This window comes from Cupressus sempervirens, chromosome 7 (assembly GCF_028749045.1).
Source record: "Cupressus sempervirens isolate cs-2001-9-10 chromosome 7, ASM2874904v1, whole genome shotgun sequence".
Lineage (NCBI taxonomy): Eukaryota > Viridiplantae > Streptophyta > Pinopsida > Cupressales > Cupressaceae > Cupressus > Cupressus sempervirens.
The window spans coordinates 841,876,756-841,901,646 of NC_143124.1; the positions used below are offsets into that span (position 1 = coordinate 841,876,756).

The window sequence follows — 24,891 nt, forward strand, 5'->3', positions numbered from 1 at the left end:
TTCTATCAAACTGCCATGGCCTACCTAGTAATAGGTGATAGGCATCCATGGGTAAAACATCACATAAAATCTTGTCTTTATATCCTCCTATGGTGAACTCAATCCATCTTTGCTCATTCACTAAAACATGTTGATCCTTCTTTAACCAAGTGACTTTGTAAGGAGTGTTATGAGGTATTTTGGGAATCTTGAGTTTAGCTATGGCCTCTTCTAAAATTATGTTATCAGTAGACCCTGAGTCTATGATAACTTTGCAGATCTTTCCCATAATCTTACACCTCACTCTGAGGAGTGACCTCCTTTGCTTGGGCTATCCTTTAACTGGTTCCTTAATCAAAATCCTCTTTATCATCAAATTCTCACCACTCTCTGAATCCAACAAGATATGAGGTGACTTCACACCTAAAGCATCTTCATGTACATAGGCCACTTTCTTTTCCCCTTGTGATGCTAATCCCTTTTCAAGATACCTATAGGTAGGGTGCCCCAATTGCTAACAGTGGTAACATTTCATAATAGGAAAATAAGATGGTCCCCTTCCTCTTGGTGACCAACGTTGTTGCTTCCTCTTTCCCTTCTCTTCCACCTTTAGAGCAATTTGGTAGCATTGATGGATTGCTTTAGGGGTAATAAGACTCATGTCTTCTTAGATGGACCACTTGAGCCCATTCAAATACCTTGCTAATCTAATGCTTTCATCTTCCACCACCTTGGACCTTAAGCATAATTTTTGAAATTCTTCAATGTAGGAGTGTACATCCATCTCCTTTTGTCTAAGATTTTGCCTTCTCCTATGCAGTTGTATCTCATAATCTTTAGGAATATAAGTCTGTCTAATTTTAGCAACCATTCCTTTCCAAGTGACAATGGGGCCTTTTCCTTCTTTTTCCCTTTCTTCTTGAACAAACTTCCACCAAGTTAGAGTAGTACCTCTTAACCTTGACTTTTCCATCTTGACCTTTTGAGCATCAGAGACACCATCACACTCAAAATGGTTCTTCATTCCTTCAATCCATTCCATGATGAGATCTGGATCCATCTTGTCATTGAACAAAGGGATGTCTTCCAAGGCTTTGCTATTTATTGCTTTTAGTGCCTTCAAGAAAGGCTCCTCTGGTATAAGAAGGTTTGGTGTTAGGGCATCTTCCTCCAACTCAATCTCCTTCTCTTTGGCTTCATGCTCTTCTTTCTATTCCATCTTGTCCTCGACTTTGTCTACAGTGTCTTGAACATCACTTAACAATTGTTCAAGTTGTGCTAATCTTTCCCTCAAAGACTTATTGTCTTCCTCTTGTTCTTCTACCTTCTTGGCCAATTCAGCATTGGTCACCATCTTGCTAGAACCACTAGATTCAGTAGGTGATAGCATTCACCTTGCTCTTCACTTGCTTTTCCCACACCTGTATAAGGCTCTAATACCACTTGATAGGGAGAGGGGATGAACTAATCACTTGTTCATGCTTCTAGTTTGCCACTAAGACCTAAGGCAACTCCCAAGTTCACCAAATGGATCTACAGGACCCCTCTTATGCAAAAATCCCCCAATCCTAAACCCCACTCTTCTATATTGAACAAATTCCTCTTCTTGACACTTGCTAGGTTCTCATGTTAGATGGAGAACACTCAAGATTCCTAACTGATCTAGGTCTTTCTTGGCTAATCCTTACACAACTTGCAAGGTTATGGAGACTATGAAAGACCTCTTAACACACTTCTTCCATTGCACAAGGCAACTCAAAGCACTTACCTTTCTTACCAATTCCACACTTTTCCCCTAAAATAGGGCTACTAGAAAAGAGCCCCAATAAGCCCTCTTGTTCCTAGAAATCAGGGAATTACTCAAATTTCTTCCACTAGCCAATGCAAACTTCCTTTAGAGACTCCCATTCAATTCACTAACCCTCTCAGATTTTCAAGGTTTTGGGTCTCCAAAAGACCTTACAACACCTCTGTCCAAACTGAGGATTTTGAGGGTTTCTTGACCTTTCTTAGGCCTGTCTATTGTATGGATGGGTTTAGTGCCTTGCAAGATTGCCACCAATCTCTCCTTCCTCCCAAGGAGTCTTAACTCACTCCCCTTCATTCTCCATATTTTCTTTGCTAATGATCTTCACAACCCTGCTAGTTACAAGCTCTGTTATATCAATTTTCCCTAATCGAGCATGCACTGGCTTGCCTAGGGCAAGAGCTCAAAAATGCTTCCATGGCTTTTGAGGGGTCTTCCTTCTGCATGCAAGAAGTACATAAAGTACACTCACTATCCCCAAGAGGTTATATTGTTTCAATGGTGGGATAGTGAGTTACGTGCTTCTCAATACTAATTGCCTAGTTCAGGACAATGAACTGGCAAGAATGAAAGAATTTACAAACCTGAAAAGAAACACAACACACACCTAATCTACTAAAACAAAACTATCCTAAACAAACCTAATTACAATGTTAAGGTGATGCAGCAATTAAGTTAGCACTCAAAAGCCTTCATTGCTCATTGTTGTCTTTTTACATTCAAAAACCACACTCTAGTATATAGTCCGTACATTGACACCCACACTCTAGCAACTTTAGGGTTTAGTAGGCTTATATATTGCATCTTAGGTCTTTTCCCCGCACAATTAAGGTTGCCATTGGTCTCCACCATGTTTGGAAGGGTTTTGCAAAGATGATCAGCAATTTTGCAAAGTTGCTACTTTTTTTTGCCTTAGTTTGACTAGAGACTTGTTCTAGGACTTCAATGACAAGGAATACCTTAATTCTAAGGCCACTTATGACTTCATGACAAGGAATAACTTGATTCTAAGGCCATTTATGACTTCCTATCCCCTAACCAATGTTGCCAAAGCACACAACTAGGTCCTCAGACCTTTACTCTAATTACAAAGCTCTCTTAGAGCATAGGACAACAAAATTGCAAGTGGTGAGGGCCCTATGTCTCAAGGTACCCCTGCACAAGGGGCAGACCAATGAACTCAACCCACACAAGAACCCTCTATTTCTTGTCATCTTGGATAGAAAAATCTTGAGACTAGCGTTGGAAAACAAATAAGGAAATCTGGACAGACTGTAGCCCATGAAATAGAAAAAAAAAACTTTGATAAAGGCTTAGACACTATCGTGTCAAACTCCATGAGCCCAAGCGTTAGCACCCACCCTCGCAACATGCTTTCAAGAGGGATTCTACCTACTAAATAGCCTATCAAAGTATGTTTTTCTAGTCATTCACAAGCATCATCAAAATCTTGAATAAGAAACACAAAATAATATGAGGGTATACCTCATGAAACAATTTCAGGACGAATTTGCAAGGGCATTTGTTCGCAACGATGCCACGAGTATTTGAAGCAATAACTCCAGCACCAACAATAATTGTTGGGCCTAAGTCAGCAAGGACCATTATAAATCTTACTAGTCACACAATAAATATTGTATGACAAAGGCGAATACACAAGGATTACTCAAAATAGAGTAGTACACAACCCAAAACCCTGGCATAACTCAAAGCATGCCAACATTTTAATCAATTATTTTGTAACCTCAATAAGATTGCATTTTGCATCTACACAAATTAATAATTATATCTAAAGACTTGAATTAATAATATTTAGTATAATAGAATTTATTTTCTTTAAATTCAAATTATTTTCAATTTAAATATATAATTATTTTATTCATCAACAATCAACTCCTTACTAAGAAAATCTTAAATCCCAAAATACAAAAACAAAAGGATAAAAATTTGATATGAAAAGAGAAATATCACATTTAGCAGATACCAATCTGATTAGGATTTAGTTATCATTTAAATAAGAGAAATTGTTTTAAAATATATTCAAATTAATTCCCACATATTACTAAAAGTATGAACGGAAATAAGAAAATCGTATTTGATATATGAATGGATACGAGTGCTCCGAAAGTCTTTCCCTTCTCAATGGCCTCGGAGGGCGTCTCAAGAATTTCATCTATTAGAGGAAAAAGAAAGAGAACAGCAAAAATATACCCACATTTTCGAGTATAGAATTCCTCTAAAGTAATGCCGGACAGCCCCCACGAAATCAACAATCGATAAAGTATTGGGAACTGTTCCTCATAAACTAGTTCTTCAAATTGAGGTCATAAAAAAACCCAGTCAGATAGAATACATATGTTTGGCCTCTGAAACACTCATTTACCAAAAAATGTCTGTTCTCCTGTCATAAGGTAGCTCCTCTAGATTCGAGCGCACGGCTAGTTTTACTTGCAGATAGAAAATTCCAGAAATCTAAACAATGGCAAAATTGTGACTTTACATCCTACAACATGTACTGTGATACTAATGCTCAAAAATTCAAGATGGTCAGATAATGCAAACTACGTGTTTGCTACAGTGACGAAGCTTTTCTTTTAAATTGTTCAGTCCCTTCTTTAGATTCAACAAAGAGTGATGCGACACTAATGACATGCCTAAAATAGGTAGTCTGATGAAGACATTGGTAGAATGGAAGTTTCAAATAATTCTATCTAAACCACACTCTAACCAGGCCTCGGACCTTTATGGCTGATGGCAACAGAAGAGCCCTTTACAAAATATCCACCTTGAGTTTCACTAAGTCCATGCACTCTCCCAGAAGAAGTATTTTGAATGAAATCAGAACATGGCTGAAATTGTACCAGATTTTGATCATTGTTGAACATGGGTCGAGATAGCTTAAGTTGTTGAAATTGTTGAGCAGTCAGGTTGTATGCTTGCCGGGGATAAGAGAAGACTGGTTGATCAAGTGGTAGTTGCTGCACTTCCCCACTGTAAGGATTTGTAGTACTTGGCACAAATTGACCAGTGGCAATCTTTAGTCGGTGTACTTCATCCTTCAATGCCTCGTTCAAAGCTGTACACCAACAAAAGCATTTTTCCTTCAATCACTTAGAAAATTCATCCATAACAATGCTTATTACAGAATATATCATCTCGTGTGTTTATAGTTACCGTGCCTAAGTGTCTTATGATTCAGATTAAATTCAAATAATATCAGAAATCGCTACCATGCAAATAATTTCCCAATCCAAATATTACCAAACCAACAAATTTGACAGAAAGTATCTCTGCAAATAACAAGTCTCACAAAATATACATTTATGTAAATGAAATGAAATGATTTTTACTAACGTCCACGAGACCAAAGGTCTATGGGACCAAAAAGGGGGATCCACTAAATATCCTGCTGGGATTTTTCCAGGCTGTCCCTTCTTTTGAATAAAATTACTATCAGTCTATACAAAAGATAATGCTTACAAAACTAAGCTCTTCTGGATTCTTGGATTTGTAACTGGCAAAAGCAATGTGAATGAGATTCTAGAAGCATACAAAGAAACCAGATTCAATTTTGAAAGTCAGCAAAGCTCTAATTCGACCTATACATATTCAGCACTTCGGTGAAAAGTAAGATTTTCAACAACATTATTCTCAGCTAAATCCAAAAAAAACCACTATTTCAATAAGCACAGACAACTGAACGACTAAGGGTTTCTGAAGTGACAAAAAACCAAAAATTGTGAAATATGCATGATTCATCCCAATATAATGAAACCTAAACTGAATGGAAAAGTTAGTGTGTTCTTTACATGTACTTTTATCTTGCTTCCTATGCTCCACGGAGTTTCTAGGACAGGGGATGTGTTTCCGGTACGGGGACAAGTCAAAGCCAAAATTTAGGGGACAAGATCTCAAGAGATGGCAATTAAAAACATAGGGGATTTTTTTGTAAAGAGAGATAAAATTCAAGTATGCATATCATAGCATTGACAAACCATTCACCATAGACATTTTAGAAGATCAATACATGGAAATTTATCGAATGACAAATACTGAGTACTTCCATTATAACAATATCACATACATATATAGCAAAAATCAAAATGCCTAAAGGCTCCAAGTATCGTGAATGGAATCAAAATGGAATAAAGAGAAGTCCAACTAAAATAGCAAGTAGTAAATACTAATTGCAATCTTTCCTCACTACTGTTGTTCTATGTTTTTTTCTTCCTCTTAGCAAGTACGTCAAATCTTAAAATGAGTAGAAGAGTTATTGTTTTAGTGTTTTAATAGATCAAATATGGTTTGCATATTTTTATTATGTCTTTAAGACAACTACAGCCCACACAAAAAGTAAGAATTTAGTATTTTGCCTTTACCCGACTATCTGGGAAAAAGGGGACGGCCAGCAGTCTTGAGGACGACTGGAGGGGACGGCCAGAAGTTTTGAAGACGGCTAGGGGAAAGCCGTCCCTGGTACTGCTGGCCGTCCCCAAGTTTCCTGCCCAAAAACTTTGCCATTTCGGAGACGATTCCAAATTTGGCAAAAAGGAGAGAGCTTTGGTGATGGCAAAAATCCGTCCCCATTTCGTCCCTGATACGGGTACTAGCCCAAAATCACAGGGCTCGCGTCCCTGTGGAACACTGCTTGCTTCCTAGTTGCACTATCACTTGTGAACCTTGATATAAGAAAGAATTGTTCTGATTAATCATTAAATCAATCGGGAGAGGGCCTGAACCCTTACAAACAGCCAACTAGGGTGAAAACTGAGTGGAACTCGCAAGCAGTGAGACCACCAACACCAGTAAAGAGAAGGATCTTTACTGAAAATGAAGCTTTTGGTCAGAGCAACAACTGACAGAAACAAGGGTCCTAACCCAAAAAATCACATAATCAGGTCGATAATGAGGGTTTTAGAAAAGGATCCCAAACCATCATACCGCAAAACCCCCATACGCTGGAAACAAAGCAGGCATGGGAAGAGAGAAATAATAATGGATTTTGAATGGCTCTCCACAACCTTTTACTTGAGCAAACCACCTTGAACAGAGACAATCTTAAACAAGGAATGAGACCACAAATAGCTCAAGACACCTAGGAAACTTGTGATAGTAGAATCAAATGGCCATTCTAGAAAGATGTTATACAAAACACGAGAATAGCCAGGCTCAAATAACTTCAAAAGGTTTTGAAAGGTATCCCTAAGCATTATGCTGGTAATGATCCCTGTTGACAAAGCATTGATGACCACCTCAATAGGTCTGCTGTCAGCAGTTTTACAATAGGAGATCAAGAGGTTTTGAAAGGCATCCTCCAACCTTATGCTCCAAAAGTCACTACAAACGGTTGTGCTTGTAGAGATAGAACAGGACAAGAAAGAGCTCGTCCCATCCAGAAATAAACCACTCCAAGCACAACATTGTGGAACCCCTCAATGGGCTCACCGTCCACAGAGGAACTTCATTATTCTCAGCAGAAAAAACCTCCACCAAACCATCTACAGCTATAGAACTGGAATTGAAGAAAAAACCAGCAGAGGTGTCCACTTTCAAATAAGTGGTCATAATGAAAGATCATACATTAGAAAACAACAAAGAAACAAAGGGAAGGGGGAAGAGGTGACCAAACACAGAAGCCCACACAGCCCCATAAATCCCGAAACAACCACCACTAAGAGGAAACTCAAGAGACAAAAACTAGCCCTCAAGAAAGTGGAAACAGAAAGACCAAATATTGCAGACCAAACACTTTCAATAAAGAAAGGCATTCACTGCCACAAAAGAGGGGAACAGAAAAAACCAGAACCCAAACCAGGGAGAAGAAACTCACATAATAGTCGCTCAACCACTCAAACACAACCACAGAAGAGACAGAAACAACATACACAGACAGAGCCACCGCAAAGTGAGTTACAGACCATTTGTGGTTATAGATATGCTTTTGTGTCAAATTGTGAATAATAATGTTCCATCAATGGGCAAAGCATTTAACTATATATTCCATTTACTTATCCATTTGTTGTCTTGTCTCATCCAAGTCATCTTCCTTTTGCTCAAACTCTCATTGAAAACAATCAATGTTTGTCCATCTAATTATTTCCATGTTTTCAATTAATTTTCAAATAATGTATGAGGCACATTATAACAATTGCTCCAATAGGGACTACCCCCACCTCACTCAACATAATATCATAGTTAACTGAACTTTTAATCTTAAACTTGCTTGCAATCAAGCGCTTTTGAATTCTCTCAATTTGTTTGGATTTTGAAATAAAGTGTTGCTAGCCCACAATTTACATCCATAAAGCACAACTAGCAGCAGTAGAAGCCCAAAAAGAACTTGGATAATTTTCCAATGCCATAGTTCAGCCTCTCTAAACCTATTTTGAAGAGCATACAGCACTTTCCGTCCACCCAAAGTTCTCCATTTTCTACAGCCCTCCCAACTTAACTTGTTGGTGAATCAAAGCCAAAATATTTATACTCCTTATCACGATTTTAGTCTAGTTGATATCAACTTGCATCCCCACTACACTACAAAAATGCTCAAGGGCAAATAAGTCCTCTTTCAACCCATGAGCCGAATTTGCAATCAAGAAAAGGTCATCAGCATAGAGAAGTCTAATCACAAACTCTTCCAAATCAACCCCTTTTCCACCTTGAAAATATACCCATTCCTCGAGCTTGTTGATGTTGAGACGAAAAAGAGTGCAGGATAAGGGACATCCTTGCTTGGCCTCAATGTCACTCGTAAAACTTTCTGAGACGTGTGTTGAAGATCTGATTTTATTTTTGACCTCTTCATAAAGATTAAAGAAAAAATATTTCCACAATTCATGAAATGTGTTGTTGTGCTTCTGGGCAAGATAGTGTGCAAATTTTAGGCATCAACTTTAAAATTTACACACTATCTTGCCCAGAAGCATAACAACACTCTTCATTAAGCCTATGTACAGCAGCTCTAAGATGCAAAGAAATTGTTGGAATTTACTTAATCAGTCATATTTTGGCCCAAACCCGTCAGTTTGATTTTATCTTTTTTTTCAGCAGGTCATTTATAATCCACGAGCTTCCAGATGCTTAAGCTACTTAAGCATGTCAGCAGGTCAATATTAATTCTGGTTTAGAAATCTAATTCCCTGTTCCTTTTTATAACTTGCCGATTAAGATTTTGAAGCTCCTCCCCTTTACTTAGCGGTGAAGTTTCCAGATTGATTAGCAGAGAGCAAGTGCAAGCATATGCAACCAAGTACAGAGCCCAGAACAGAGCATGTCACAAAGGATAACAACAGTAGTATTTGCAGTAGCAAATAGTTTTATTTTGTACTCTGTTTCAGCAGAAAGGTTTTAATATTAATCTTGTTTGATAGTATTGCCCTGTAGAGCAGTGATTGCTCCAGGCAAGGCTAGTTTATTTGCAGCCCTGTAGTGCTGTAGATTTTGTTCCGCAATAGTAGTAGATTTTTTTGCTGTAGAAGTTTATTTTCATATTACCAATTGTATTGATTTGTTTACACTGTAACACCAGTACTGGGACATGTCGGGATGGGGGGACACCGGGACAAGTTTTTGGTACGGGGGGAAATGGGCCTCATTTTCAGGATGGTGGGGGGAAGGTGGGGGGAGGACGGCAAGTGGTGGACGGGATAGGTAGGGGTGTTGTATAGTATACATATAGAACTTGAAATGCTAGTTACGAAATGATGCTTAAGCAGAACATACCAAATGAAATACTCAAATATAGCAAAATTGCAACATGAACTAGAACCATTGAACATTCAGCATACTAACATATTACATACCCAATAATAACATTCAAAAATCAAAATTCAAATAGAAATTCAAGTACTCATCCTAGCAGCGGCATGGTTGCAAAATGGTGGAGGTGGGGGTACTTAAGTACTGAAGTACCCAGTGTGGGACGGCTCGGGGACGAGTACTTCGAGCTTTGGGAGGGGGGTGCGAGTCCCTATGTTATATTGTTTGTTTCTGAATTAAATAGCAAACAAGAATATAACTTGCATACTTCAACACTTTTGTTATTGTCTCGATTTGATTTGATTTCCACTGTGTAGTTGGATAAAAAAGCAACAATCTCTGTGCGTCCATTACTCTACCCTATTTGGGCAAAACTATATTCTAGTTTTGGGAACATAACTATTGGTTCTTTTGTCTGTGTTTTTGTTCCTAACATCTCTACATGGTATCAAAGTTATTAAGCCCTTAATCCTAGTGAGTTTGGGCATTTGTGTTTGCTGGGTATTTGAAGTTATTGTGCAAGAGACAACATGGCTAGAGATGAAAGAAATGTTTCATAGTGTTGGTGTAAATAAGTCTTTACTATTTACACTTTACTTAAGTTTACTTAAGATAATGCATTTTTATATTAGTTGTCATGTAGACACCTAGGAATATGCATAGTCATATGAGTTGTCTTGTTGACAACACAAGAGTTAGCAACTTATTAGAGCACATGGTGTCTACATCTCTTTACGAGATACACCTATGTAAACTTATCCTCTTATCATCACACAAACTGCTGTGCTCAATGGAGGATAATCCACTCTTGGTGGAAATGTGCTTAGTTGTGATGTTTATCTCTTTGCTGACTCCTAGTCATTCTAGTTGCCTTTATTTACAAGGAACTTCTATGATGTATTCATCTCATATCCAATTATCCAATTATGTCATATCCAATCATCTGATATCCATTCTCATTTGATCATCATTAGTCTCTCTTGTGTTATCTATTGAGCTTCTTGATCTTGGCGTTGAATTATTGCCTTAAGCAAATTCTTACATGGTATCAGAGCTATACCAAATTCTTACATAGTATCAGAGCTATATCAAATTCTTACAAGTAGCAATTACCGACCTTTATAGACAAAACTATCATATTTGGGAAAGAAAACTGAAGACCATCATGATAAGAAATGATTTGTGGGATCTTGTGAAAAGTAGTTTCACAAATACTACAAAACCTGCTCTGTTTTCTGCCCTGACAAATAATCAGAAAACTCGGCTGAGAGAAACAAGAAGGAAAGAAGCTAAGGCAATGAGTCAAATTGAAGCAGCCTTAACAAAGACAATATTTCCAAGAATAGCAGCAACTAATTATTCCAAGGAAGCTTGAGATATTCTTGAAACTACATTCAAAGGAACTGATCAAGTTTGTGTTGTGAAGTTGTGGATGCTTCAAAGAGAGTTTGAGTCTCTTTTTATGAAAGAAAATAAATTTGTTTCAAAATTTAGCTCTAGAGTTTCCAGTTTAATAAACCAATTGAAGACTAATGGAGAAGAGATTTAAGAACAAAGAGTAGTGAAGAAAATCTTGAGTGGTTTACCTCCAAAAATTGATACACTTGTGGTTGCGATTGAAAAATCAAAAGATTTGTCCAAGCTAACAGTTGATGAATTGATGGGTTCTTTCCATACTCATGACTATCGCATCAATAGGTCTGCAAATTCTTCTCAAGCGCTAACTTTCAGAGCTCATACCAAGGGAAGAGACAAGGGGAGAGAAATAAAAAACTCTGGACATGGTTCTAGAGGAAGAGGATGTGTCAGTTCCTCACAAAGAAATGCTGGAGGAAAAAGCTCAGCAAGAGCAATTGGTCGTGAAGGGACAAGCAGGTCTCAAAATAGCCCTTGAGGAGGAAGAAAAAACAGCAGCTCTAATAAGAGCAATGTTGAATGCTATTATTGTCACAAGTTTGTGCATTATGCAAATGAATGCTGAAAGAAACAGAATGATTAGCAACAACAAAATGTTAATATAGCTGATGTAAATGTTAGAGAAAGAAACAACAATACAGCCTTCATGTGCAATATTTGTGAAGAAGGCAGCCCTGAAGTTTGGTACGTGGATAGCTGCTATAGTTACCACATTAGTCGTAATAAAAGTATGTTTTATTTCACTGATAAGAATTATAAATCTGAAATTAAGATTGGGAACAACGGAACTGTTTCTATTGTGGGTAAAGGATCTATTATAATACATACCAAGCAAGGTGAGAAGAAAGAAATTCAGAATGTTTATTTTGCACCTGGTATAAAGCACAATCTGAGAAGTGTTAGACAACTCATTCAGAATGGATACAAAGTGCTGTTAGAAGATGACAAGTGTGTCATTCATTAGAAAAATGGGAGTAAGAAAGTTGTTGCAGCAATTCAAATGACAAAGAACCGAATGTTTCCATTAAAGATAAAGACATTTTTCACCTCTCAATCTGCTGTTGCACCTCCCAAGAATGTATGTTCAGTCATACAAAAGGAATCAGCTTCAAGAAGCATGATTGAAGACCCTTCAAAGTTATGGCATTTAAGGTATGGACATCTTGGCTATGCTGATTTAAATTTATTATCCAAGATAAAAAAAGGTGGATGATTTGCCAAGTATTGTAGAGTCCAGTAGCAAGTGTGAGGCTTGTATTTTGGGTAAGTGACATAGGCTCCCCTTTAATTATGGTAATTCTGCAAGGGTTAGAGCACCACTGGAGTTGGTGCATATTGATTTGGTTAGCCCTATGCAAGTTACTTCCATAGGAGGGAGTACTTAATTTATGACCTTTATGGATGATTTCAACCATAGAAACATGGATGTATTATCTAAAGAATAAAATCTGAAGTTTTTAATAGGTTTTTAGAGTTTAAAGCCCAAGCTGAAAAAGGAAGTGGACATTGCATCAATGTCCTAAGGTCAAATAGAGGAGAGTATAACTCCAATATTTTTTGTGAATTTTTGTAGACAAAATGGTATCAGGAAGGAGCTTACAGCCAATTACTCTCCACAACAAAATGGAGTGGCTGAAAGAAAGAATAAAACTATTGTTGAGATAGCAAGAAGTATGATGAAAGAAAAAGGTCTCCCTAAAGTAGATTGGGGAAAGGCTGTAGCATCAGCAGTTTACTTGATTAATAGAGGTCCTACAAAGGCAATTTGTAACAAGATACCTCTTGAGGCATGGGCAAGGCAGAGATGGACAGTTGAACACTTAAGATTGTTTGGGTGTGTAGCATATGCAGACGTACCAAAGGAGCAAAAACAAAAGTTTGATGATAAGGGTTTTCATGCATTATAGTTTAAAAACTAAGAAGATCGTCATTTCATTTCAAGAGATGTTGAGTTCATAAAAAATGAGTCATGGGATGGCTTGGCGGATGCATCATCTACCACTTCAAGTAAAGTGCCTATTATTGATGAAGATGATGAGTTTGATGATTAGTAAGATGAAGTAGCAATAGATACTGATGGCTCCGAATAGCTCCGGACAGCTCTAACAAAAATGGGCAGAAAGGGAAGCAACCAAAGATAGCCAGACAGTCGGCTTGTGATAGCTCCGGACAACTCCAGATTAATACACAAAGAGTTTCTGATAGTTCCAAACAGCTCCAAATACAACCTACACAACACAACAGTAGTAGTGAGAGTTTTGATCCTACTGTCGCCTCTCTTCTTCCAAGAAAGACTAAAAGTCAAAGGGAGATATATCAGGATGAAAGGTATAATGATTTTGATGAGAATACCAATTTTGCATTATTTTCTCATAGTGATCCAATTTACTTTGAAGAAGTTGTGAAAGAAGAAAAACGGTGTGAGGTCATGGATGAAGAAATATATGCCATAGAAAGAAACGAAACTTGGGAGTTAACTAATTTGCCTCCCAACAAGTAAGTTATTGGCGTGAAATGGGTGTATAAGACCAAGTGTAATGCCAACGGAAAAATACATTAGCATAAAGCACGTTTGGTAAAGATTATGATGAGACATGCACCTGTTGCAAAGATGGAAATTGTCGGTGTTGTCATAGCAATTGCAGTCCAGCACAAGTGGAAGGTATTTCAAATGGATGTGAAGTCTGTCTTCCTAAATGGTGTACTAAAAGAAGTTTATGTGGAACAGCCACCTAGTTATGAAGTTTTGGGTAAAAAAGGTAAAGTGTATAGGCTAAAGAGAGCTCTTTATGGGCTAAAACAAGCGCCAAGAGAATGGTACAGCCAGATTGACTCATATTTAATGAACAATGGTTTCAGCAAAAGTGATGGTGAGCTACTCTTTACTTCAAGGCAGCTGATGGTAAGATTTTAATTGTTTCCTTATATCTTGATGGTGTGATTTTTACTAGGGATGATGATTGCCTTATTGTTGATTTCGAAAAAGTTATGAAGAATAAGTTTGAAATGATAGATTTAGGAATCTTGAAATACTTTCTAGGCATAGAAGTTAAACAAATGCATGCTCAAGGGAAGTATGCAAATCAGATTTTGGGAAGGTTTAGAATGTTGAACAGCAAGGCAGCCCCAACGCCAACATTTGTACGTCTTTGATTGAGTAAAGAACATTGCAGTAGCAATGTGAATCCAACTATGCTTAAAAGCTTGGTTGGAAGTTTAATGTCTTTAACAACAACCAAGCCTAACATAATGCATGTAGTAAGTTTGATTTCCAGATTTTCGGAAACTCCAAAGAACACCCATTGGCAAATAGGTAAAAGAATCCTAAGGTATGTGAATGGCACCAAAGGATGTGGTATTTTATGTTCTGTTGAAAATGACTCTAGGCTGGTTGGTTATACAGATAGTGATTGAGCAACAAGTCTAAATGATAGAAAGAGTACTTCTGGTTATGTTTCTCATATGGGATCTGGTGTAATTTCTTGGGCTTCTAAGAAACAACCCATCATTGCCCAATCTACAGCTAAGGTTGAATATATAGCAACAGATGCAGCAACATGTCAAGTTGTTTGGCTAAGAAGAATCTTGGTTGATTTGAAGGAAAAACAAGTGGAAGCAACCACCATATTTTGTGATAATATTTCTTCCATTGCTTTAACAAAGAATATAGTTTTTCATGGTAGAAGTAAGCATATAGAAATCAGATATCATTATATTCATAAGCAGGTTGAAAATGGTGAAATACATAAGGAGTTTTGCAAGTCTAAATAGCACCTAGCTGACATGTTCACCAAGTCTTTACGTAAAAGAAGTTTTCAGCAGCTAAGGAAGAATTTAGGCATAGTTGATCAAGCATGATCATGTGTGATTGTTTTTGTTTTGTCGGCTCAGGACAAAGGAGGAGTGTTGGAATTTACTAATTTAATCACTCAAATTTTTGCCCAAAACCATCAATTTGATTTAATCTTTTTTCTCAACACGTCTATATTAATTCTTGTTCAGAAATCTTATCCCCTGTTCCTTTCTACAACTTGCCAATTAAGATTTGAAGCTCCTCCCCTTTACTTCATGGTGAAGTTCCCAGATTTATAAATAGTGAGCAAGTTCAAGCATATGCAACCAAGTACAAAGCTCAGCACAGAGCATGTAACAGAGGATAACCACAGTAGTATTTGCAGCAACAAATAGTTTTATTTTGTACTCCGTTTTGGCATAGAGGTTTTAATATTAATCGTGTTCGATACTATTGCCCTGTAGAGTTGCATTGATTGCTCCAGGCAAGGCTAGTTTATTTGCAGCCATGTAATGCTGTAGATTTTGTTCTGTAATAGCAGAACTTTTTGTTGTAGAAGTTTATTTTCAGATTACCAGTTGTATTAGTTTGTTTCTGAATTAAATAATAAGCAAGAATATAACCTGCATACTCCAGCACTTCTGTTATTGTCTCCATTTGATTTGATTTTTGTTGTGTAAATGGATAACAGAGCAACAATCTCTATGTATCCATTACTCTGCGCTGTTTGGGTGAAACTATATTCTGGTTTTGGAAGGATAACTATTGGTGTTTTTGTCTGTGTTTTTGTTCCTAAAAAACTGACAGGAATCCCATGATCTTCCATTTTATGCCATAATTTAGCCCTAGGATTAGCCCTACGAACCATGTGCCTTTTGAAATCAATAGAACAGTAAAAGGTGTCCTCCCCTTTTTCCCAAAGCATTTCTGATTAATTGTGTTAAAGTAGGACTGCTGCAAATGTAATAGCACTACCTGTGTTTTCTGTGTTCCAGAGGCAGCAATCTCTCTTGCATTTATATTAAGGATGAGCCAATGAGGGACATGTCCCTTCATGGGACATGTTTATTCATTATTATGTGATTAATATAATGACAATTGTCTATGACTATTTACACACACACACACACACATATATATATATATAAAATCTCTTGGATCATTGTATTAGTTTCTTCAGCATTACATAATAATTGTGTGTATGTTAAGTATATATATCATATCTCATATATAATAAATATATATATATATATCTTCAAAAGTTTTGTCCGATAGGATTTATCCGACAGAAGCTACAAAAACATCAACACTCCCTCTTAGCTAGGGAGGATAAACACATGATTTCATATTACTTCAATGTAATATCAAGAATGGCATTATTATGGATATCTTTGGTTAGAAGATATTCATTATAATGATATCATCTCATGATATCAATAGTAATGGCCTCAAAATATCAAGTTGCATGATCACCAAGTACTCCGAGTAATGGCCTCCGAATATCAAGTCATATGATATTCACCAAACACTCAAAATGTTTATAAGGTATGTGCACATGTATTACTCTATGATACTTACCATATGAACATTATAATCATGGTTTGTTTACAGATGTTAATCCACCATGATATATATCTATACAATACAACACATATATTATCAGATGATATCTATCTCTCAGTTGATATTGATTTCCGAGATAGAGTCTATCATGATCTGCTTAGACATCAACCATATGATATCCATCATGATAAAAGGTTAGACAATTGTAAGATCTCCGCCTAACTATAGTAACCACAAATAAACATCAATGAGAGATCATCACCTTCCATTATGTTTCCACAAAGTCATGTAGTAACTCACATTACATCCACCATGAAAATTTCCAGAGGGTGGAACAAAGGTTTTCACCTCAAACTTCTCTCTCACAGAGAAGGATGCATCATAGTACATCTTATGTAATCAGTGATGCTAAGGCTCCCTCTTACTGAAGGATTTGATCCATTACTTCAAGCTTGTTTTCAATAGTGTGACAACTCCACTTTGGCAGAAGACTTGGAGAAAATATCAGTTGTCGGATCTTCAATGATAATGTACTCTAAATGAATAGCATTCCAAGTATCCATCAATGGTTTAGGCATTTGCATAAAGACCTTTTAGTCTACACATATGGAACTTCATCTCATGAACCATAGCCCTCTAATTGCTACAATTTCTTTATCACTGGGAAATCCATCTCGATGTAGTCTACTCCCTCTAAATAAATATGATAAAAGTCATCTGAAGCATATCCTCTATCTACTCCCTCTGTTATGAAAGCATAACTTGATTCAAAGTAACGCGAGTGAATGTACAAAATTGTGAATTTATCCTCAGGCTTGACAACATTTCAAATAATGTGGTTATCTTAAGTACATGTATCAACCTCCTGACCTCTTCATCCAAGGTTGCCTCTAATGAAATGTCAGGCTCCCTCTTGATATAGAAGAGTACTCATAATCTCAATCATCAAAGATATCTTGCTTCACAAATCTCTTATTATATGACATGATTCATGTGTGGCTGAAGGTGCTAGATCTAAGATCAATGATTCTAAGATTGAGTCCTAGAGCAAATAGTTATATGACCATCTTGATATTTGAGCAAAATCCCATCGCAGTCTGCTCTCTCACATTGTAAGAGCTCTTTGTCTTGATTTTATTTCATAATCCCAGATGTTATCACCCGCAAGAGATGCCTCAACAACATTCCTAATGCACCATTCTTCTCTTCCTAGAAGAACATCCCTAGAGACAATAAAAAAAACCAAAGTATATCAACGCAAATGGCTCTTATTGTTCATACATATAAGTGAGAGACTACAATAAGCAAAGAAATGCCATACTCAAAGATAATAAATAATTATCTACACATCAACTTCCTTGATACAAGTTACTCCAATGCATTAAATCGAAAATAGCCTCCAGTACATGTATCAACCTCCAAGCCTCTTCATCCAAGGTTGCCTCTAAAGAAATGTCAAACTCCCACTTGATATAGAATGGTACTCATAATCTCAATCATCAAAGATATCTTGCTTCAAGAGTCTCTTATTCTTGACATTATTCATGTGTGGCTGAAGACGCTAGATCTAAGACCACTTATTCTAAGATCAAGTCCTAGAGCAAATAGTTATATGACCATCATGATATTTGAGCAAAATCCCATCATAGTCTGCTCTCTCTCATTATAAGAGTCCTTTTCTTGATTATATTTCATGATCCCACATGTTATCACCCGCAAAGATGCCTCAGCGACATTCCTAATGCACCATTCTTCTCTTCCGGGAAGAACGTCCCTAGAGACAAAGGAAAGGAACAAGAATATATCAAGACAAATGGCTCTTATTGTTCATACATATAAGCAAGAGACTACAATAAGAAAATAAATGTAATACTCAAAGATAATAAATACATGTCTGAACATCAACATCCTTGATACAAGTTGCTCGACTGCATTAAATTAGAAATTGCCTCCATATAAGCATTTGTCAAACAATTTGAGTACATCGTTTGTGCTCCATCTGTCATTATAAAGATTTCTTAAAAAACTTTATTTGTGAAGCAACCACACTTTCAGATTGTTTGGGAGACATCTCCCCTTTGAATCATCTCCCCTCTAAGGATGGTTCAAATTTGAACTAAGATAATATCTCTTCTCTGATATCTCCCCTCTAAGGATGGTTCAAATGGGAATGAAACATTGGTTATCATTCCCCCTACAATGTAAATTTCCCACTTATTCCAAATATTCTGAATTTGTATGCAAATCCTATGCTAGAGGTTATATTGGATTTAGATTGAAATTATCCCATTCCAAACAAGTATGAGATTTGACTCAACTTAGTCAATGTCATAACTACATAATGACATATGACTAATGTAAAAATAGATCTTATTTTTATACAAATATGTGTATTCGCTCCATTCTTAATAAACCATTAATCATTTATTATCAACCATTTACATTGACACAATATAGATCCATAACATTACTCAATATATTATATTGATTTATTACCAATACATATGATAGAAAAATGATAAATGATAATAATAATATATTACCTTTGATTCATAATAATATTCAATAATATAATAATTCTATTTTTATGCTAAATGAGTCAAGGGTCGAAGTGTCACGACCCATGACCATAGAACGAACCTATTTATATAAGGGGACAAATCAGCTAAGGAAGGGGTGCATAGGAACATTTATGAAATACTTACGCATAACGAGGCAAGGTGATAATAAAACAAATCCCTCCAACACATCCAATTAAAGGTACAATCGGACAGAATAATATTGCAGCGAGGAAGGCATCGGTCTTGAGAAGGAAAGGGGCATAGTGACCACGGTGAGGTAGTATTGCTGGTGTGACAAGGTAATTGGGATCATCGGACCTGACATCGACGAAAGTACATTATTAGAGGCCAATTATAAGTGGTCAACACACAAGCCAATCCTAAGGGGATGTGGTTGGCAACGTGGCCCAAGAGCCTGACACAGGAGGTATAGATGTGGGATCTCCCTCATAACAAATATTATATATACAAACTCCCTCTCTTATATATAAAAAGGCTACTAGTCCCACTTACCAAGTAAAGGTATGTATATGTCATATATATTGTGAAATCAGTTTATTAATAAACTAACAAATATATGTAAAGAAATAAGTTTCCTTAATCTAATGAAATAATGAACATAGGTACAAGTCCATATATATATGTCAATGATGAAATCAATAATTGAAGTAACAAATAAATCTATTATCTACGATCCAAGTATAAACTTGGTGGACATTCCTTGTGAATGTCGTAGAATAATCCAAGTATAGACTTGGTGGGGGATATTCACCATGAATGTCATATTACGATCCAAGTGCATTTAGTGGAGAATGATCCAAGTGGAACTTGGTGCAAGGCATTCATTGTGAATGTCGTGGAATGATCCGAGTATTACTTGGTGGAGGGCATTCATTGTGAATGTCATAGTACGATCCAATAGCTTGGTGGAGAACATTCGTTACGAATGTTAATCATTTCAAATTAGACATCTTATTTAAGATATAAAATATTCTATTAAATTTATTATGAACTTACCTATTCTATTAAATTTATTATGAACTTACCAATTTTTTTGTAGTCATAATGGTCCCAAACTAACCTTAATAGTGGGCACATTAAAGTCGGTTCTTGACGGCTCTTCTTCTATCTGATGCTTGTCATAGCATCCCCCTTGCGCACTTGTTTCTTTGGTGCATAAACAAATTGCTTGATGATGTTCCAAAATTCTATTCATATTGTGTCTTCTCATGTTGATGTTATTTGAGTTCCACACTAGGCAACTACTTTACATACATCGTTATTTCATTAACTGCTCCTTTTTCCTATTATAAACAAGAGCTCTATACAAGCTTTAGTCCCTACCTTTGTAACATCCGGATTTCCCGGGTCTAAATTAACATCTAACATATAGTTACAACATCAATTTCATAGGACGACAGTTATATCATTCATGTTCATGTGAATAAGATTCACCGTTAAAATCAGCTAAACAAAATTTCTTAACTAAAAATTTGAAATACTATGGAATGAAATTTCTTCAAAAATTGAAAATCACATACCTTGGAGAACTGAAATCGAAAATCAAACTAGGGATGCTTCTGCAACCACCCGGGTTAGACCACAAATACACTATAACAATTTCACAAGTCGACTATCATCTAAAATCCGCTATCTAAAAAACATATGATGATTACAATTAAATACCACTATAATTAAAATTAGGACATCACAAACCACTGTATCAATTTAGGGCATCAATTACCATCGCTTCATTTAGGGCTTCTGATATCGCTATATCACTTAGGGCTTTCGCAACCACGGATTCAATTTAGGGCTTCTGCGACCACGGATTCAATTTAGGGCTTCTACGACCACGGATTCAATTTAGGGCTTACGCGACCACGAATTCACATAGGACTTTAGGTTCCTTTCCTTCTAATTGCTTAACTGTGACAGTAACTCAAGGTTAGAAATATACTTATATTTGATATGAAAAACAATCCACGATTCCATAACGGTAACAATAAATTAATTGAATTTAATCTTACCTCTATATAACTAAAAATGATAATACCTGTTTTTGATTAACAATTGAATGCATAGCTTATATCTGTCTGATGCAAATCCGACATCTTGAGTGAGGTGAAACATTGTCAAGGGCTTTAACCACCCAACCTTGGACCACAACATATCCCCACACAATCTCTAACGAGACAGGCCCTCCCTACCCGGAATAGGCAGGGGTCATCATGCCAACCTCTGGACTTCCTGGTAATTAAGTCACTATACGACTTGGCAACCGCAGATCACAATAACAAGAATATACATGAGTTATTGATTAATTCATATGAAATGATAAATATTGAAATGTCATAACTGATTCTGAGTCATATTATTGATGATTCCTTTCTCTCACCTCATCACCCATCTTGTTGGCTACACAGCCAGGTGAGTTTCAGGTAATCGGAATTCTTAGAGCAGACGTCTCTATCAGCCATACAAGAGGATTACATGCATCCAGCATTTCACAATTTATGATTACATACTCATGTTCTTTTAAGATTCTAGAGTTTTGATTGTTTAAGTCTAATATCCAAACGATGTAACGGTTATGGATCCGTACAATGTTTTTCTTGGCTTCAATCTAAGATTCATAATACTTGTTTTTCATAAGAACACAAATACATTTTATATTCACAGCTATAGTGTGTCCGACCTAGGTCTATGGCTTAGCAAAGAATACAATTGCTTTTTAATTATTTACCGGTTCTTCTTGAGAGCACTATCCCTTATCTCATAGACATATGGAATATACTTTGTATAGGCTTGCTCTGTTACGACTTCTTTTAACAAGATCTGATATAAATTTTATACTCTATTATGGAATCAATATTCTGATTTATATCTGACTATTCAACACTTAAGCTTATGTGCAGCCATAATAAGGAACAAAAGATACCTCTACAGAATGCATGGAATGAAACAAGTAATGTAATACCATAAACTTATCTTTACTGATATGTTTTGTACCTTCTTCACCATATTCTGGCTCTTAGCCTAGCGAATTCTTTGGTACTCTGATTTATTGACTCATCTTTGTTTTAAACATTATTTCAAATTGCATAATATATGCTATCCAAGAAGGTAGTCTTTTAAGAAATATTCAGAGAAATTGCCTATTTGGATATCAATCAGTTAACTGATTTGAATAGAAAATATGGCTAAGATAATCTGCTGATCTTCAACAGGTTACAATGAATTTGAAAAAAATACTATGGACGGCTTCTTTCGGGTCTTATATCATAGCAAGAAATAAAGGCAAAATGAATTACGATTGGTTCTATGCACAATTCAATGACACAAAGAATCATAATATTTGCCAAGATGTATGAGGAATCCTATACGTCTACCTATAGGAATGATTGCATAATTAATATCAAACAAGACAAGAAAGTGAAAGCATTTTAATGGAATACGATAGCTAATCTTACATGACTTAATCCTATGGTTATGTGGCTCAGGTTCTTGAGAGAAGTCTCCAACCCACGGCAATACTCCAGCCGTATGCTCTTTTATTTACTTGCTGTCTCCTCTGCGATTGATTTTGTAAGCTTAGTTGAAGGTTTCAACGAATTATGGACTGCAGGGCTGAAAGCAATAATGAATGCCAAAGGCTAGGTGAACATGGTGCCGAGTTAGGTTTGAAATTCTTATAATATAGACGAGAGCTACTCCTTACGGCTTCCATCGGTTACAAGATCATATTCAGATTCTTTATTCAATTGGCTAGAAAGAAATAAAAGGGAGGGAAAAATAATTAAAAGGTTGGAAATAAAGTTGAACGATTATACAATCAAATCGTCAAATATTAAATCGATTTCATGCCAAGAATTAATCGGTTAAAAGTAAGAAATTATAGTTTGAATATTATAATTCCAAACATTATTATAATTTTGAACATAATTATAATCGCTTATTTAAATTATTAAATTATAATGTTGTTAAATCATTAAATGCACGAATATAAATTATTATCAAAATAATAATGATGAAAGATAAATTACAATCCTTTGAGGGATGTTTTTTATATTTTAACTTAATTATTTTATTTAAATTAATTATTTAAATAACTCATGCGGTTCCACAAATGTATCCTGTTTCAAATCGGTAGGTCCTCTACCTGTTTGCCCAGTGATGGTGATGCCCTGCCTAATTCTTTTCTAACAATGCTTCCACCCCCTTCGACATGCATCCATGTTGCCAGATTATATCAAATTAAACTGCCAACTAACTTCATGCGAACCTTAACGGTCATATTTCAAGCTAGGTCAAAAATTGGGATTTAACAGCCTTATGTGTGTCACTCAAATGTTAGCATATGGCCAAATTATATTGAAATGAGTATATTGTGAATTGTTTTATTCAATTAACAAGTGCTTTGTGTAAATAGGATTAGTAAGTGATAAAGAATTCAATTAACAAATGCTTTGTGTAAATAGCATTAGTAAGTGATAAAGAAAATCATCTACGTAGGATATCTCATATCCCAAAGTTTTTGTCTACTTGAGAGTGGAGCATGGGGAAAAAAAATCACATGTTTCAGTGGTGTGCAAGATCACAAAAAAGATGTATTTGCATGACCAATGAAAAACGGAAAATAGAGTAAATTTCTTTCGATGCAACAGCTCCCTCTGTATTGTAATCTTGTTAATCAAAATTAATTACTATGGCTACTTTAGATTTGCTTCATATAAAATAAAATATTAGTAAAAGTAATATCAAATTATTTTTTATCAAGAAATCATCATAGAAATGATATAAGTACTAACAATAACAAGATTATTTATTAAAAATAATTTGTATTATATTTAATATAGTAGTAGTGAAATTGATAAAATAATTTAAATTTTAAATAAATTAATATAAATTAATGATAAATGAAAAACATTTGGCAATAAGTATATTTGTCAAAGCTCAAAGTGGAAGACACTAAAATGATTAATCGACAAGTTTAATTTAGTCCATAAATGTTTTGATAAATGTAAAACATTAATTAATCCACAACCTTCCACACAATTTGGCGTGCATCTAAGTGGAACTTCCTTACACATAATAAATGCTTATAATTCAAGAATATGCATTGAGGTACTTAGAATAGACGTGGCGATATGTGGTAGGCTATTCAAAAATATCATATTTAGAAATGTGAACATCTATCCTCAATTTTGTGATTCAAAAGGAGAGATATAATTAACAAAAATCGACATCAGCATGTAATCTTCTCATACGTGTCAGCATCTGGCAGAGTTTTTCCAGGTTTTTTCAGAAAAGAAAGTTGTGCTCAGAAAGGGAGTAAACAATCTTTTGATTGCAGTTGCAATTGGAAGGGTTTGAAATTGCAGGAAGCTCTTTTTTCTACTCCACATTTAGTTGGGGCAAATTTAGTACCAAAGATTTCCCTGCATTGCAATTTTAGTAATCATCCATGGCGTTGCAATTACAATAAAGGGACATTCTTCTCTCTGTCCTCGCTTTCAGCCCAAGAGAATAATGAAGCCAACTTCTATGTGCCGCCATTTTTGTGAATTTTTGTTGTGATAGGGACTAATCGGTCATGGTCATTGATGCCCCAAAATCCATTTCATTGATTTTACCATGAACAACAAAGAAGCAGTACTGTATTGTCAAGCACTCCAAATACAAAATGAGAATAACGTGCCAGGAAGACTGGGAGAATTCTTCTCTAACACTTGACTGGTTCATTCAAGCTTCCAAACTGCCATGGTTGCCTGAACCCCTCTCGCTATAGTGACACGTTACCATCCAACGTTCAGTCTATTTCACTGAGGTCTGAGAAGATGTAGGAGGAAAACAGACTCCTTGCTCTTCTTGAAATAGGAAAACCGACTCCTTGCTCTTCTTGAAATCCACTCCAAAATGTCTGCTCTGTCTGATTCCCACAGTAATAAAAATTTGCCGCATCAATCTGAAGCAATAAATGATTCGAGCTGATAGATTCTGACAATGGAGGT

The 24,891-nt window shown here is 36.0% G+C and overlaps 1 protein-coding gene across 5 annotated transcripts in view; it reads right to left on the bottom strand.

Annotated features, from left to right (window-relative positions):
• Positions 1-3,857: 3,857 nt before the first annotated feature.
• LOC149550028 (transcription factor RF2b-like) overlaps positions 3,858-24,891 on the bottom strand; it is a 76,004-nt gene continuing 54,970 nt past the window's right edge. For all 5 annotated transcript variants that reach the window (XM_089793196.1, XM_089793197.1, XM_089793194.1 and 2 more), the window contains one exon: positions 3,858-4,862. In XM_089793196.1, the coding sequence (XP_089649322.1) occupies positions 4,510-4,862 (353 nt within the window). In that variant the 3' untranslated portion in view covers positions 3,858-4,509. The remainder of the gene's footprint in view (positions 4,863-24,891) is intronic.